Source organism: Thamnophis sirtalis, unplaced genomic scaffold (genome assembly GCF_051295495.1).
Source record: "Thamnophis sirtalis isolate CommonGarterSnake01/CBP01778 unplaced genomic scaffold, rThaSir2_p1.2 scaffold_3, whole genome shotgun sequence".
NCBI classification, from domain to species: Eukaryota; Metazoa; Chordata; class Lepidosauria; order Squamata; family Natricidae; genus Thamnophis; species Thamnophis sirtalis.
This window is the reverse complement of record NW_028261383.1, coordinates 165,924,128-165,939,561: the sequence shown is the minus strand read 5'-3', so window position 1 is coordinate 165,939,561 and position 15,434 is coordinate 165,924,128. Positions and strand designations below refer to the sequence as shown.

The following is a 15,434-nucleotide window of genomic DNA, read 5'->3' as shown; positions in this document are numbered from 1 at the left end:
TGGTTCCCAGGGAAGAATGTTTTATTTTGGCTGTAAAACCCCAGCTATCTCTAATCTCCACCCCCACTCCCTATCCTCAGCTCCTGTGTGGCAACACTGAAGCCTCAAAATGACTACGGTCAGGTCAGCTACAGGGTTGACAAATACCTAGATTGGGAAGGCTGGACTACAATATTCCTGGTGTTACTGGCACAGCATAGAGAATCGGCACCTGGACTGTAGGATTATGTTGAACTCCACAACATCCAACCAACTGTAGGCAGAGGTCATAAGACTCCACTGGGTTTGAAATAAGTATCACAGATGGAGAAGAGACTGTAAGTAGTCCTTCGGTTCCAACAGCAATTAGGATCAAAAGTACCAGCACCAAAGAGTGTATTATAAAGTGTGATGTCACATGACCACATCACTTAGTAAAGGCAATGGCAGCAGTCCTGTTGTCCTTATGCCAGATGCTCATGTGACTGTGACGTCTGACTTTTTGTCGGTACCCCTATTGATTTTGTTTGTGGAAACCCAGCGGGAAATATCGGAAATTGCAATCAAGTGACTGCGGCTTGCTACAACAATGTGAGCCAAGCATCCAGATGTGGTCTCGTGACCGCTGGGACACTGCAATGGCTGGAATGCTGAGGACCCATCACTAGGACTCTTTGTCCAGCACTGCTGGACAAATTTAAACAGTTTCTGAAGAAGAGGTCATCACCTGAGAGCCACGTCCATGTTCATGGGATCTGAGCTCTGAGAAATGGATCTAGTACAACAGAAACGGCCCTGTAGTGAATGGCGAGATGCCTGAATCAGAAAAATTTAGCACAAAAAATAATAATAATCACTTACTCCATGTAATGTATGCCCAATATACAGGCAGGGAGGCAGACAGAAAAGGGAGGCATACTTATGAATGATGATGTAAAGAAAAGGTGATAAGAGGAGAACCATGAAGAGTGTTCGAAGACTCCAATTAGTCTAGAATGCAGCCGCGCGAGCGATTGTGGGTGCACCAAGGTACACCCACGTTACACCTATCCTCCGCAAGCTGCACTGGCTACCTATCAGTCTCCGAATCCGCTTCAAGGTGCTGGTCGCTACCTATAAAGCCCTACATGGCATCGGACCTGGATACCTGAGAGACCGCCTCCTGCCGATTACCTCTCTCAGACCAATTAGATTGCATAGGTTGCGTCTCCTCCGGATTCCATCTGCCAGCCAATGTCAGCTGGCGACTCCCCGGGGGAGAGCCTTCTCTGTTGCAGCTCCGGCCCTCTGGAACGAGCTCCCTGTTGAGATCCGGATCCTTACTACCCTCCCGGCCTTCCGCAAAGCCACCAAGTCCTGGCTGTTCCAGCAGGCTGGGGGGAGCTGAGAAGCATCTACCTCCACAGAAATTGTGAATGTTGGTTTTGTTTTTAATATGTTGTCTTTGTCTCATTCCCCCCTTTCCCTTGTCTTTTGTGAGCCGCCCGGAGTCCTCCGGGAGTGGGCGGCATACAAGACAAATAAATAAATAAATAAATGATGGTGCAGTGGTTAGAATGCAGTATTGCAGCCTACTTCTGCTGATTGCTGGCTGCCAGCAGTTTGACAATTCAAGTCTCTCTGGCTCAAGGTTGACTCAGCCTTCCATCCTTCTGAGGTCGGTAAAATGAGGACCCAGATTGTTGGGGGCAATTTGCTGACTCTGTAAACTATAAAGCACTGTGAAGCGGTATGTAAGTTTAAGTGCCATTGCTTTAACTCATTGTCTCTTTTCCCCAGTTACCTTCATGCTAAGAACATAATCCACCGGGATCTCAAATCAAACAGTATCCTTCTCTTGCATCTGTTTAGTCTTGAGTGGGAATCCTTTTTTAAGGAAACCTGAGTAAATTACCTAAAAGCCACAGCATGTCAGAGTAGAAAAAAAAGAGGGTTTGTAAGTATTTCCAAGATACTGCATGAGATAAAAGTGAGACTTTGGGGAACTGAGGTCAGGGATAGATAACTGGTGCTTCTTGTTGGACAAGTGGTTAACTACTCAGGCCAAGATACCTGTGAAGTTCCTTCACCTGCTGCTGCCAGATATCTTCCTGCATGAAGGCTTGACCGTGAAGATTGGTGATTTTGGCCTTGCCACGGTGAAGACACGTTGGAGTGGCTCACAGCAAGTGGAACAACCCAGTGGTTCCATCCTCTGGATGGTGTGTATGTTGGGAGGTAAAGCTTTGAAACAGGCCAGGGTTGGGAGAGAGAGGAGAAGAGATAGGGAGCAGAAAACAGACAGTGTTCTTTCTCTGGAAAGTAGAAAGGTTTGGCTTACCCCATCTGCAAATCTTAATGCCTTCCCACTGGACCCCCACAGGCATCGGAAGTGATTCGAATGCAGGACCCCAATCCTTACAGCTTCCAGTCAGATGTCTACTCCTATGGAGTCGTCCTCTATGAGCTGCTCTCCGGGACTCTTCCGTATAGTCATATCAACAATCGGGACCAGGTAAGGAAGGAAGGAAGGGAATACGGGGTTCAGCCACGCCCTGTGTCCTAAATCCTTTTCAAATGGTCCTCGCTGGCTATTTAATGGAGCCAAGAGAAGGGGCTCCAGTGATTCTGAAGGTAGCCAAGGTCTTTGCTGGGTCTCCTCATCTTCTGCCTGTGGTCTGATCTCCCTCTATTCTTCAAGGTATCTCCCTGATGGTGAACCTATAGCATGCATGACAGAGGTGGCACGCAGATCCCTCTCTGTGGGCACCCGCACCGTCACCAGCTGGTCTTTGCGGGCACCGGAGCATCAGAAAATGGCCAAAATGTCATTTTTCGGACCATTTTCAAGCTGTTTTTCACCCTGAAAATGGCCCGAAAAAACAGCCTGAAATATGGCCCAAAAACAGACAGGCGCGTGCCAGCTAACTGGTCTTCGGGCGCTCTGGTGCACGCATTCACACATGTTCCAGTTTGGACATTCTGTGCTGAAAAGGTTCGCCATCAATGCCCTATCTTATTCAGATAGAGAGTTCCATGCGCCTTTGTTATTTAGTCATGCTGGCCACATGACCACAGAGACATCTTCGGACAACGCTGGCTCTTTTTATTAAAAGGTTCATGTTCAAAATTGGGAATTATCCGGCCCAAAACCAGAAACATACCTGGAAAATTCCTCCATTGTCTTCCTTTGGGCCATGGTGTGGAATGCTGCCAACTCCTCCATTCAACTTTTCCTTTCTACTACTCATGTGATCTGGAGTGGAGCTATTGGGGGGGGAAGCTTGGAAATAATGTCAGAAACTCTGCCCAGTTTTCCTACATTGTTTTTAAATAACACTGCATCTCTCTTGTTCTTCTAGATCATATTCATGGTTGGTCGGGGATATCTGTCGCCTGACCTTAGCAAGGTGCCAAGCAATTGCCCCAAAGCCATGCGCAGGCTAATGAGTGACTGCCTTAAATTCAGTCGTGAAGAAAGGCCCCTCTTCCCCCAGGTGAGAGCTTAAGGGATGGTGATGTAAAATCCATCAATCAGGGTGACGTTTCAGCTGATGGCCAAATTTATATCTCTGAGAAACTAATCGGCGAAATATCTTGGCAGAAAGTATCTCCAGCAATCTAGCATGCCGAGGTACAGAGCATGTGCACGTGGATTTGCCTCTTCCTCTTTTGAAGATCCTCTGCCAACCTAGCAGTTCGAAAGCACGTAAAAATGCAAGTAGAAAAATAGGGACCACCTTTGTTGGGAAGGTAACAGCGTTCCGTGCGCCTTCGGTGTTTAGCCATGCCGGCCACATGACCACGGAGACGTCTTAGGACACGGCTGGTTCTTTGGCTTTGAAACGGAGATGAGCACTGCCCCCTAGAGTCAGGAACGACTAGCACATCTGTGCAAGGGGAACCTTTACCTTTTGAAGATGTGAGGTAACTTTTAGTTTAGTTTAGTTTAGTTTAGTTTCCTTTATTTGTATGCCGCCCTTTTCCCTGGGGGGACTCAGGGCGGCTCACAATTCAAAAAAAAAGGGGGGGGGAGACAAACAGTAGACAATACAACATGTTAAAAAAAGAGCACAACAGTCACACAGTTCGGGTGGGGCTACAATCTTAACCCCAGGCCAGCCGGGATAGCCAGATCTTTAAAGCGGCGCCGAAGGACTGGAGGGCGGTGAGGGTCCGAATCTCCACGGGGAGTTCGTTCCAAAGGGTCGGAGCAGCCACCGAGAAGGCTCTCCTCCGGGTAGTTGCCAGTCTGCACTGGCTGGAAGATGGAATTCGGAGGAGGCCTAATCGATGCGATCGTATCGGTCTAGTGGAGGTAATTGGCAGTAGGCGGTCTCTCAAGTACCCAGGCCCACTACCATGAAGGGCTTTATAGGTGATAAGTAGCACCTTGAAGCGCACCCGGAGATCAACAGGTAGCCAGTGCATGAAAGCCAATAGAAAAATCTTTGAAAGATAAAGACACTAATCATACCAGTTATATTCATCAATATATTATTATTATTTGATTTTCAATTGCTGGGAAATGCAAGCCAAAAATACTATCATTGCTCTTATCTCCTGCTTTGGTGGACAAGAGATACTGGCTGGATTAGGATGAGCCTTCAGGCTGTTGCTGTACAGTTTTCCATGCACTCTTGTCCACCAAGTTAATTATGAGTTCTATGAAGAAATGCTTTACAGATAGTCCTCAACTTGCAACAGTTGGTTTAATGACTGTTTGAAGTTACAATGCCACTGAAAAAAGTGACGTACGACCATTTTTCACACTTACGACCATATCAGCACCCCCAGGGTTACATGATTTACATTCGGATGCTTGACAGCTCCACTCGCATTTATGACGGTTGCAGTGTCCCACAGTCACGTGATTCTCTTTTGCGACCTCCTGACAGGCAAAGTCAGTGGAGAAGCCAGATTGACTTAACAGCCATGTTTCTAATTTGAACAACCGCAATGATTCCCTTGACAAAGGTGGCAAGGAAAGTCATAAAATGAGTCAAAGCTCATTTAACAAATTTCTCCCTTAGCAACATAAATTTTGGGTTCAATTGTGGCCGGAAGTGGAGGGCTACGTCAGTAGTCTCCAACCTTGGCAACTTTAAGATCTGTGGACTTCAACTCCCAGAGTTCCTCAGCCAGCTTTGCTGGCTGAGGAACTCTGGGAGTTGAAGTCCACAAGTCTTAAAGTTGCCAAGGTTGGAGACCACTGGACTACATGTATTGCCTATGTCCTAAAGTTGCTGATTAAATATGAATTGAATGAATTAAAGATTCATTTTCCTCTCTTGACGTTCTCATCTCCATGTTGTTAGTTGTGAAGTCGTGTCCAACCCATTGCGACCCCATGGACAACGTTCCTCCAGGCCTTCCTCTCCTCTGTCATCCCCCCCGAGTCCCTTTAAGCTCACACCAACTGTGACTCCATCCAGCCGCCTCATTCTCTGTCGTCCCCTTCTTCTTTTGCCCTCCATCTTTCCCAGCATGAGGCTCTTCTCCAGTGAGTCCTTCCTTCTCATTAGGTGGCCAAAGTATTTGAGTTTCGTCTTCAGGATGAAGAGGAAACTCATCTCCATGTATAACTATATAAATTGCTACTATACCTGACTTCACCTTCATGTTTTCCTCCTAGGACTTTTGATTCTGAGGAAGGCCAATGCAATTGCAATGTGTCTCTGTGTTCTTTTTAACATATAACTTCTTTCTAAAAATGAACCAAAACTCCAAGATCAGAGAAAAATTAAGAGACATAAATCACGCAGCTCTTCGTATCATCATCATCTTTTTTTATGATCCCATAACTCCTCGCAGGGTGGAGTCTGGGCAACTGAATGGAGCAGAGTGTTTACTGGCTGGATGCCCTTCCTGTCGCCAATGTGGAATTTTATTCAGCAGATAAATTCTCATTGTGCCCAGAGAGAAATATCTGCCTCTACCTAAGATCGAACTCACAGCCTCCTGATTGTGAGGTGAGGGCTCCACCTCCAGGCCACCGCACCACTCAAATCTTCATATAACAAATCTTCATCTAACGTACATCGTCATTCTGCTTTATGGAGATATAGAAAGAAAGAAAACAAGAATAGCAAAGTGCAGATTTACACATGTTCCAGTGGTGGGTTTCAAAAATTGTTCGAACCTACTCTGTGGGTGTGGCCTCCTTTGTGGTTGTGGCTTGCCGCCCATGTGACCGGATGGGAGTGGCTTGCCGCCCATGTGACCGAATATGAAGATGCCGACGACACTTGTCAGAACCACCTTAAATTACCTCACACACAGCACTGGCATGCATAAGAATACGATGTAAACTTCTTTTTTAAAAGGCTCTTTGGTTTGCATTAAAACAACTTCAACACACGCAATGTTCTGATTGCACTACAAACGCAGTAGTCATCCTTCCCTTTCACAGAGGCACTGAGTTTTATAAATATGAGCATGATAGTGTAGAATAATCCTATCCAAGGACCAGTGGTGGGTTTCAAAAAATTTTGGAACCTCTTCTGTAGGTGTGGCCTGCTTTCCGGGTCCACTGGTGGAACCTCTTCTAACCGGTTCGGTAGATTTGACGAACCGGTTCTAACGAATAGGTGCGAACTGGTAGGAACCCACATCTGACATGTTCTCTCTTCATCTGTGTCCCATGAAGAGAGACAAACTTCTTTCTGAGTTTCTATGGCCTTCAAGTTCTTATATTTTGTGCCTATTCAACAGCAAAGCCCAAAGGATGGGATTCTGAAAAAAAGGTGAAACAGATTCCGTAGCTGCTCTGGCAGCTTTATTGTTACTTTTAGAGCTAGGCCAGCTCTACTTACGATAGTATTTTGAACCCCACTCTGCTAAGGTAGCATGTTGTGAGATGCTTGTTCTGAGTGAAACCCTCTTGTCTTCTCTTTCAGATTCTGGCTTCCATTGAGTCACTTCAGCACTCCTTGCCCAAGATAGAGCGCAGCGCCTCTGAACCTGCATTGCACCGGGTGGCCCACAACTGACCACTTTAGCTCTGCGGCTCTGCAGCTGATGTGACTTCAGAGAGTGAGGCTGCCGCGGGCCATGCAGTCCTTGAGGCCAGTAGCTGCTGTGTGCTCAGCCTTTCCGTAAAGTTGGGAACCTGGTGTAGTCGGGGGCACCTGGCATTGCATTGTCTTTTCTACACCTATGGGCAGAGGAAGTCCCACCGAGGAGTCTTGCGTGGCCTGGTTTTTATTCTATTCTTCGCCCTATGGCTTCAAGGAATTCCCAAACAGCAGCTGCCATGTTGTACAGAGCCCACCGTGAGGTGATTTAGGCTCCCATCTTCTCCAGGAGCCCTTTTTGAATGGGTGTCAACCTGTTTCAGGAACTCTTGTTCGTTTGTTTTGAAAGTCAGAAGAAAAGTGTAAAAAAGAAACATGATGATTAAAAGAGCAATAACAATGAAAGTAACTACCATGTGGCGTTTGTAATCATCCTTATAAGAAGTGGAGAATTATCAAGCAATAATATCACAGAATTTTTAAGGCCTGTCTGATTTAGGGACTTCTTCTGGGTGTTCAGTCCTGTCAAATTAGAGATTTAAGACTGTGTCAACAACAAAATCTTGCTAACCGGTTATTTTGTTTCAAGAGCTTCTGGAGAGTAAAAATTTGCTTTAGGGAGATGTTGCTAGAATTCTACCGTAATTTGTAGGCTTTTGGTACCTTCAAAACAATGAGTGTTTTTGACTATTGCCCCCTATTCTAAATACCAAGGCCTTTCATCTATGTGCACCTAAATGAAATAACGTGTTTAGTGAATGTAGAAATCTTTGTGTTGCCTCATGGAAACAAAATATCTGGTGCCATTTGGTGATACTTCCAAGATCAGACACTGCTAAATAAAGCCAGTTCTCATACACCCACTATATAATCAGTTTAGGAGCTGCTATGGTAACAAGAAAATAGGAAAAGAAATGAAAACATCTGAACAATGTGGGTGTTGAGAGTTTTGCTCAGACCTGCAGAATGCAGCAGCATTAAAAGGAAATAAAAAGGAGATAAACCAGATGAAGCTATAGTAACCTTATTTAATAGTGAAACACCAAAAAGCACAATGCCAACAGGGAAAGAAAATTGTAGTGATTATAACTGTGTACACACACATGCACAGTGTTTTTAAAAATCGACAAAATTAACAGAAAAAGAGATGTAATAAACATAAAAAGTAATATAAAAACTAATTTGATCCTTAAGCTTTTCATTCAATCTAGACCATGTAAAAACATTTTCTTTCATATTTTCATTTTTGGAACATGGAATATTATCAAAACCACACAAAAGACTCATATATTGGATCCTTCCTTAAAATCAAGATGGTAAGCTGCTTTGTATAATATAGTATAATACTACCTTGTATAATATCTTATTGCCGTGCCCCAAGCTCAATAAAAACCAAAGCACTTCATGAGATGACAAGCTCCACATTTTAAGAATACAGTCAAAGAACCCACTCTTTCCAAAGTTGTTCTGGCACACATAATAATTTGAAATCAAAACACTATAGCCATAGGTGAGAAAGAAGGGAGGCGGCAACAACCGCCTGGATCCAGCCCCGGGTCACCTTCCTGCTGTTAACAACCAGCCAGGAGGGGCACGGGTCCAGTACACATGTGGAGGCACTTACAGCTCTCATGGCCTTGTCCACGTCCTCAGGGGTAACAGCCTGAAAATCAATCCAGTGATGTCCTACCAGATTATCCCTTGGTGCCTCAGCTGGTTCTGCGGGATTGGAGTCCAGGTCCGTCCGAAACCGAGCAACTTTGTCCGCGAGGAATTGGACGTAGTCCTCAGCTCTGCCCTGCAAAGGATCGCTCGTATCCCTCCTATTTAGGAGGGAACGGGTTATCCTGAACAAGGCGGCTGGGCGCGACTCAGCGGAAGCAATCAGAGAGGCAATGTATGTTCTCTTTGACGTCCTAATTGCCCGGATGTAGACTCTGATGCTGGATGTTAAAAGTGCTCGGTCCGACTCGGATTTTCTGGATCTCCATCGGTGCTCTAGGCGTCTCTTTCGGCGCTTCATCTCCCGGAGTTCCTCAGTAAACCAAGGGGCCTTCCTGGATCCACTGCCTCAGAGCGGCCGTAAAGGTGCAATCCGGTTAAGAGCCTCTGTCGCTGCTGAATTCCAAGCAGCAGCCAGAGCCTCCGCCGGACTCCCTCCTACTAATTGGCCAAGTGTTCCATCTCTCAGGCTGGGGGGTCAAATAGTACACCCCTCAGATAGGGTCCGCAACTTGGGAGTCCTCCTGGACCCACAGCTGACTTGAACACCATTTGTCAGCTGTGACCAGGGGGGCATTTGCCCAGGTTCGCTTAGTGCACCAGTTGCGTCCCTACCTGAACCGGGAGGCTCTCACAACAGTCACTCATGCCCTTGTGACCTCTAGGCTGGAGTACTGCAACGTGCTCTACATGGGGCTGCCCTTGAAGAGTATTCGGCAACTTCAGCTTGTCCAGAATGCAGCCACGCGAGCGATCATGGGTGCGCCTCGATTCACCCACGTAACACCTATCCTCCGCGAGCTGCACTGGCTGCCTGTTGGTCTCCGGATTCGCTTCAAGGAGCTAGTTGTCACCTACAAAGCCCTTCATGGTATTGGATCTGGATACTTGAGAGACCGCCTGCTGCCAATTACCTCTACTAGACCAATAAGATCCCACAGACTAGGCCTCCTCCGAATTCCATCAGCCGCCCAGTGTCGACTGGCGACTACCCAGAGGAGGGCCTTCTCTGTGGCTGCTCTGACCCTGTGGAACAAACTCCCCGTGGAGATTCGTACCCTCACCACCCTCCAGGCCTTCCGCATAGCCCTTAAAACCTGGCTGTTCCGACAGGCCTGGGGCTAAAGACTTGCAGCCCCACTTCGAATGGTATGATTGTTGTGTTTTTTAACTGTGTATGGTCTTTATATTTTGTAACTTTGTTTGTTTTTCCCCTCCTTTGAATTGTGAGCCGCCCTGAGTCCCTTTCAGGGAAAAGGGCGGCATACAAATAAAGTAAATTCAAATTCAATTCAAATTCAAATCTATGAATAAACAAATAGGTTTGGAAGCAAAGTTCCTTATATCGTGAAGTTTGCAAAAGTCTTGGACAGGTATACCACCACCACCCCACACACACTCTCATTAGAAGAAATCCACTATTGAAGAGAAGAACTGATGCTAGAAACACAAATGGCTGCTAGGGATCTGCAGCTGTTTACAAGCAGAGGATAAAAGGCAAAAAGGTTCTGGAAGCCTGAAATTGCGAAGACATCCCATAACAACATTGGGGTGTCATGTCAATGACCAAGAAACCTGCTTCTGTACATCCTTTCCAAAGCAAAAATGGCAGACATGACACCTCACGATTACCTGAGATGACCTGAGTTTCAAGAGGAAATACTAGAGTTGGAGGCCACATAGAAAAATTAAACAGATAAGGAATACCTTGATTTTTATGGTCCTCTTAACATAACATGAACATAAGATACGCTGTGTCCAAATCTCTCTTCCAGAAATCTAATCTCAGCAAACAAAATGGGGACGTATTATGCTGCCAGTTCTTTGAGAAATCAAGTGTGGCTAGTTTGAATGGCAACTATGAACTTCAAGGCAAGAGAGAATTTGGGGGAAGGAGTGAGGAGAAGCTTTAAATATCATCAGGGTACACACTGGGAAACAAACTTCGCCTCTGGAGCCAGGAGTAGCAGAGAATAAGGTGAGGAAACAACAGCCACTTTCTTCTGTAACAAACTCTCTAAGAAAGCCAATATGATGAGGTGGGTAAGGCACCAGATTAGAAACTTAAGAGTTCTAGTGAAACATAAAAACTAGCTGGGGACCACAAGCCATTCACTCACTTTCAGCCCCAGGAAGAAGTCGATAGCAAAAGATTTCTGGAAAAGTTTATCAAGAAAATACATGCAGTTGAAAATGGAGACACCAGCAAGGATGGTTGATTTGAAGTAGAGGTGGGTTCCTACTGGTTTGGATCAGTTCAGCCAAACCGGTAGTGGTTTGCCGGCCTGGGTCGCCAAAACCAGCAGCGACTCAGGCCTGCCACACTTCTGAACCGGTTCCCTGGTTGGCACGGCATTCCCCCCAATTTTTAATGTTCTGTGCATGCGCAGACCTATTTATGGGCAACAGCGCACACAGAAAATTGCACACCCACCGAACCGACAGCAATGCCAGCAGCAACCCACCCCTGATTTGAAGCTTATAAAAATAAAACACACAATAATTCTTATCTTAACATCTTCCTTCTTGCCTCAGTCCTGTCTCCCCTTAGAAAGTGATTGTCTTTCCTGGGCTAGCATAAAAAACCTCTCATTTTGTTGACTGTTGTTGCACCTTAGAGCCTAACTGGTCACTCTTTGCTCCTCTACAACTCAGTATGTTGGCCCTGCAAGTCAACAAGTCTTTGTTTCATGAAGAGTGACTCACACAATAACAATCCTTTAAATCTTCATCCACAAGATGAAGCCCCCATGATTATTTGAATAATCCTTTTCTGATTTTGGTGTCTGCCTTGTCTTCCCACCCCACAAAACATCCCACTGATCTCTTTCCTGGGAGCAGTCAATTCTAGAACATTTTGAACTAGGAGTCACAATTTACTCCACCTTGGGTGATCTCTCTCTCTCATAACCCACTTCCAGAAAGCCTGCAACGGAAAGAAAGCATCACCTTTGCCCTAAGCGAGTGGCTTCATAAAGAGCAAGAAATGGATTCTACAGAATCACATGGATTATTCCTAGCCAGCTTCCTGGTCCTCCTGTTTTTGGGAGATCTCACAGAGGCCTGCACCTGTGGGCAATTATCTCTCCAGAAAGCATGTTGCAAAGCTAAGATTGGTAAGTTTTGGAAATGAATGTTTTTCTCCCTTCTATCTCTTACTACTCCCCACTTCCTTGCTTTGTAGGTTTTGCTGCCAGCATTAATCCTTCCAATTGCAGCAAAATCATTCCTATGGCATGAATGTTGAACATGCACAATGCATAATTATGGGCGTGCATAAGCGCACCAGTGTTCCTAACATCCCTGTCCTACCGTCCCCATTTATTTGTACCCATTTCCTGTGTTCTTCTTCGTGTTTATTCTTATTCCTGTTATCTTGTAAATGAGTGACAAACTAAATAAATAAAAATAAACAAATAAATATTAGTTATATCAGAAGCTTTTGTTGAATAAGTCTGTCTGTCTGCCCCCCCCTCTCCTCCGCCATTTCTCTCCAGTGATGAGGGCCAAATTTATGAGCGTCAAGGAAGATCCAGAATCTCGGTCCTATTCACCCGAAAATATCTATACTATTCAGCCCATTGCGGTAAGCCTCTCCTCCTCCTGAAACATTATTTTGCAATTCTCCTGACCTGCTCTTGTCCTTATCATATACTGAATTATCTTTCTTTCTGAAGGTGTACAAGGGTCCAGAGAAAGTAAAAAATGCACAGTTTCTCTACACCTCAGTCTCAGATAATTTATGTGGATATGTACACAAAGGGCCTCTCAAAGGAGAAGAATATGTATTTTCAGGTAGAGAAGACCAATTATCTACTAATAATTAATACGTATAAATTAAAGAGGATGGCACATTGCAAAACATTGTTTCAGCATTATCATTTTTACTAATCTGCTCTGTAGTACTACTTGGTCAACTTCCATCGCATTTTTGGAGGGATAAGCCAGTGTCAGTGAGGTAATGTGTTGTCAGTTCCCTTAGAGATATAAAGCTCGCTTTTTAAAAATTATAGATTTGCTGAGAAAAGCAGAAAGTTGGCTTATATGGAATTGACACATTCCCTACTTAAAACGTGGGCCAAATACCAACGGATCGGGTTCAGATTCAGATTAGGGTTAAAGTTGTGAATGAATCCTTACAGTGGGGGTACTTATTGACAGGATATTTTTGCACCTTTTCTATTTCAAAAGGGTCGATTTCTGGTGATCGTTTTCAAATCTCCTTGTGCAGCTTTGCAGAACCATGGGATAAACTAAGTGATGCACAGAAAGTGAAGCTCAACAGTGTCGTTGATAAAGATTGCAGTACCATCTGTAGACAGTTATAAAATTCATGGCCTTTGCTGTCAATATACAACTGCTTAGAGAATGGCAAATAACCCAGATGTACCCGGATGCTTGTTAGAAGAAAGCAAATGTTCAAAAGAAGATGAGCAGCAAATACATCTAATAAATGAAATGAAAAGAAACGTGATTTAAGGGTGTCATTTATTTTTCAGATCTGTATGTTCTCCATGTCATTCCATCTTGCTATGTACAAAAGGGGGAAAAATCTACAATAAATATCTTTAATAAGTCATGGTAAATAAAGAAACACTGTACAGTGCTGGCCTCAGACAATTCTGCTAGGATAAAGGAATTAGAAACCCCTCCCTTCAGTCTGATGTTGAATGAGCCAATCCACAGTTGTGAAGATGTTGTGCAGACAGTCATCCTTGGAAGGAGATAAGGCACTTCTTGCTGGAGGTGTCAGAAGTGAGACAAAATGGCCCTCCCCGCTTACACATTCCCCAAAGGTAAATCCAATAGCAATAGCAATAGCAATAGCAATTATATACCGCTTCATAGGGCTTTCAGCCCTCTCTAAGCGGTTTACAGAGTCAGCATATCGCCCCCAACAACAATCCGGGTCCTCAGGGCAGATATGTGTCAGAGCTAGAGTTATAAACTAAGGGATTACAGGATATGTAGAAAAGAGGGCAATGTGAATAAATGATCCAGTCCCCACAGAAATGGCAGTATCACAATAGGGATCTGACAGCCGCCCTCTGACACCCTGCTCACTCACTCTCCCGCAAGGTTCTCTATCCAGCTACCTGTGCATTACCGCCAATCCCTGACTGCCCACTTTCTTGCTCACCCGCTTGCCCAGCTCTCCATCTGGTGCCCACGGTGAGTTATGCCCCCAGAAAATTTCCAGTGTTGACATGTCCTGCGAAGAAATGGCAGCAGAGAGTTTGCAGAAGGAATTTGACACTGGCAAGAAGCCACCCGCAGAACTGACCACGTTACACTAGTTTGAAGGTTTGAAGGTTTATTAACATTTATAGGCCTCCCTTTTCCCTGAGGGGTCTCAGGGCGGCTTATATAAGATCAGGGGAGGGAAATACAAACAGTGACGTAGACAAACATAGAGTAAAATAATGAGCAACATTCATTCATCATTCGGGAGGGGCGATTATCTTTGTCCCCAGGCCTGACGGGCTAGCCAGGTCTTAAGGGCTATGCGGAAGGTCTGGACGGTGGTGAGAGTACGAATCTCCACGGAGAGATCGTTCCAAAGGGTCGGAGCTACTACCGAAAAGGCTCTCCTCCGTGTGGTTGCCAGCCGACACTGGCTGGCAGATGGAATTCGGAGGAGGCCCAATCTGTGAGATCTAATTGGTCGCAGGGAGGTAATTGGCAGAAGGCGGTCTCTCAAGTACCCAGGTCCACTACCATGAAGGGCTTTATGGGTGACTAGTAGCACCTTGAAGCGCACCCGGAGATCGACAGGTAGCCAGCGCAGCTCGCGGAGGATAGGTGTTATATGGGTGAACCGAGGTGCACCCACGATCACTCGCGCGGCCGCGTTCTGGACTAGCTGAAGTCGCCGGATGCTCTTCAAGGGCAGCCCCATGTAGAGCACATTGCAGTATTCCAGCTATTCCACTAGTGGCATTATCATAGACCCGCTTGCATACGGAGTCACTTTTTTTTTTTAGGAAGGCTGAGTGAACTAAATACTTAATTTAGTACACCAGTGTAAAAAAATTGATCGTCTCTTTTTAAATTTTCTTTCAAAGGATCCAATAAGGAAAAAACAATACTTTCGGAGGAGTTAGTCATGTTCCAGTCATGAATATATTTGATATTTCTTAACACTGGAAACCGTGGACTCTCCAAAATTAGATATTCCAATTCCTCATTAACCAAATTCAAATAATTAATACTTCCATTTTACTTTTTTGTAAAAATGAATTCTTGGTTCAATCACTACATTTTTTAAGGCTTCTAACATTCAAGGAGGCTGTTAGAAGTTCTGGGCCATACTGTTCAATGCATATTTTACAACTGTACATAGCCCAAGATTGTAGATAATATTGAACACAGAATCTCAGAAAGCGTTAAAACATTTGAAATCAACTGATTTTGATCTCTTACTTAGTCCAAGATTTCTATCAAAACACCTTATCTCTTATTTTCAATTCTGGTTATTCCACAACTTCCATTTCTCATGTGATTTGGGATTACACTGTAATTGCTCATCTATTTATAAACAAATAGGTTTAGCAGACATGATCTGGTCCTCTTAACATAACATTAACATAAGATACGCTGTGTCCAAATCTCTCTTCCAGAAATCTAATCTCAGCAAACAAAATGGGGACGTATTATGCTGCCAGTTCTTTGAGAAATCAAGTGTGGCTAGTTCGAATGGCAATTATGAACTTCAAGGCAAGAGAGAATTTGGGGGAA

At 44.8% G+C, this 15,434-nt stretch overlaps 3 protein-coding genes across 10 annotated transcripts in view; 2 read left to right on the top strand and 1 right to left on the bottom strand.

The window, feature by feature from the left end:
• Positions 1-7,593, top strand: part of ARAF (A-Raf proto-oncogene, serine/threonine kinase) — a 29,177-nt gene extending 21,584 nt beyond the window's left edge. For 7 of the 8 annotated variants that reach the window (XM_087710745.1, XM_087710747.1, XM_087710748.1 and 4 more), the window contains 5 exons: positions 1,759-1,805; positions 2,062-2,180; positions 2,342-2,473; positions 3,321-3,455; positions 6,858-7,593. In XM_087710745.1, coding sequence (XP_087566871.1) covers positions 1,759-1,805; positions 2,062-2,180; positions 2,342-2,473; positions 3,321-3,455; positions 6,858-6,950 — 526 coding nt within the window. In that variant the 3' untranslated portion in view covers positions 6,951-7,593. Of the gene's footprint in view, positions 1-80; positions 939-1,758; positions 1,806-2,061; positions 2,181-2,341; positions 2,474-3,320; positions 3,456-6,857 lie in introns of those variants that run through there. The other variant, XM_087710751.1, reaches the window with a different exon arrangement.
• Positions 1-15,434, bottom strand: part of LOC148048331 (uncharacterized) — a 433,893-nt gene that overhangs the window by 38,976 nt on the left and 379,483 nt on the right. The gene's annotated exons all lie outside the window — the stretch shown is intronic.
• On the top strand, positions 11,683-13,098 carry LOC148048335 (metalloproteinase inhibitor 1-like). The gene is made up of 4 exons (XM_087707912.1): positions 11,683-11,812; positions 12,194-12,282; positions 12,374-12,491; positions 12,888-13,098. Exons 1-4 carry the CDS (start codon positions 11,683-11,685, stop codon positions 13,022-13,024), a joined length of 474 nt encoding a protein of 157 aa, XP_087564038.1. The 3' UTR covers positions 13,025-13,098.

What these genes read in the sequence shown, in the direction of transcription:
- LOC148048335 (XM_087707912.1), top strand. Translation starts at nt 11,683, where the DNA reads ATGGATTCTACAGAATCACATGGATTATTCCTAGCCAGCTTCCTGGTC. An exon ending in ATGTTGCAAAGCTAAGATTG is followed by an intron (nt 11,813 to 12,193) that starts GTAAGTTTTGGA and finishes ATTTCTCTCCAG; the next exon opens with TGATGAGGGCCAAATTTATG. An exon ending in AGAAGAATATGTATTTTCAG is followed by an intron (nt 12,492 to 12,887) that starts GTAGAGAAGACC and finishes CTATTTCAAAAG; the next exon opens with GGTCGATTTCTGGTGATCGT.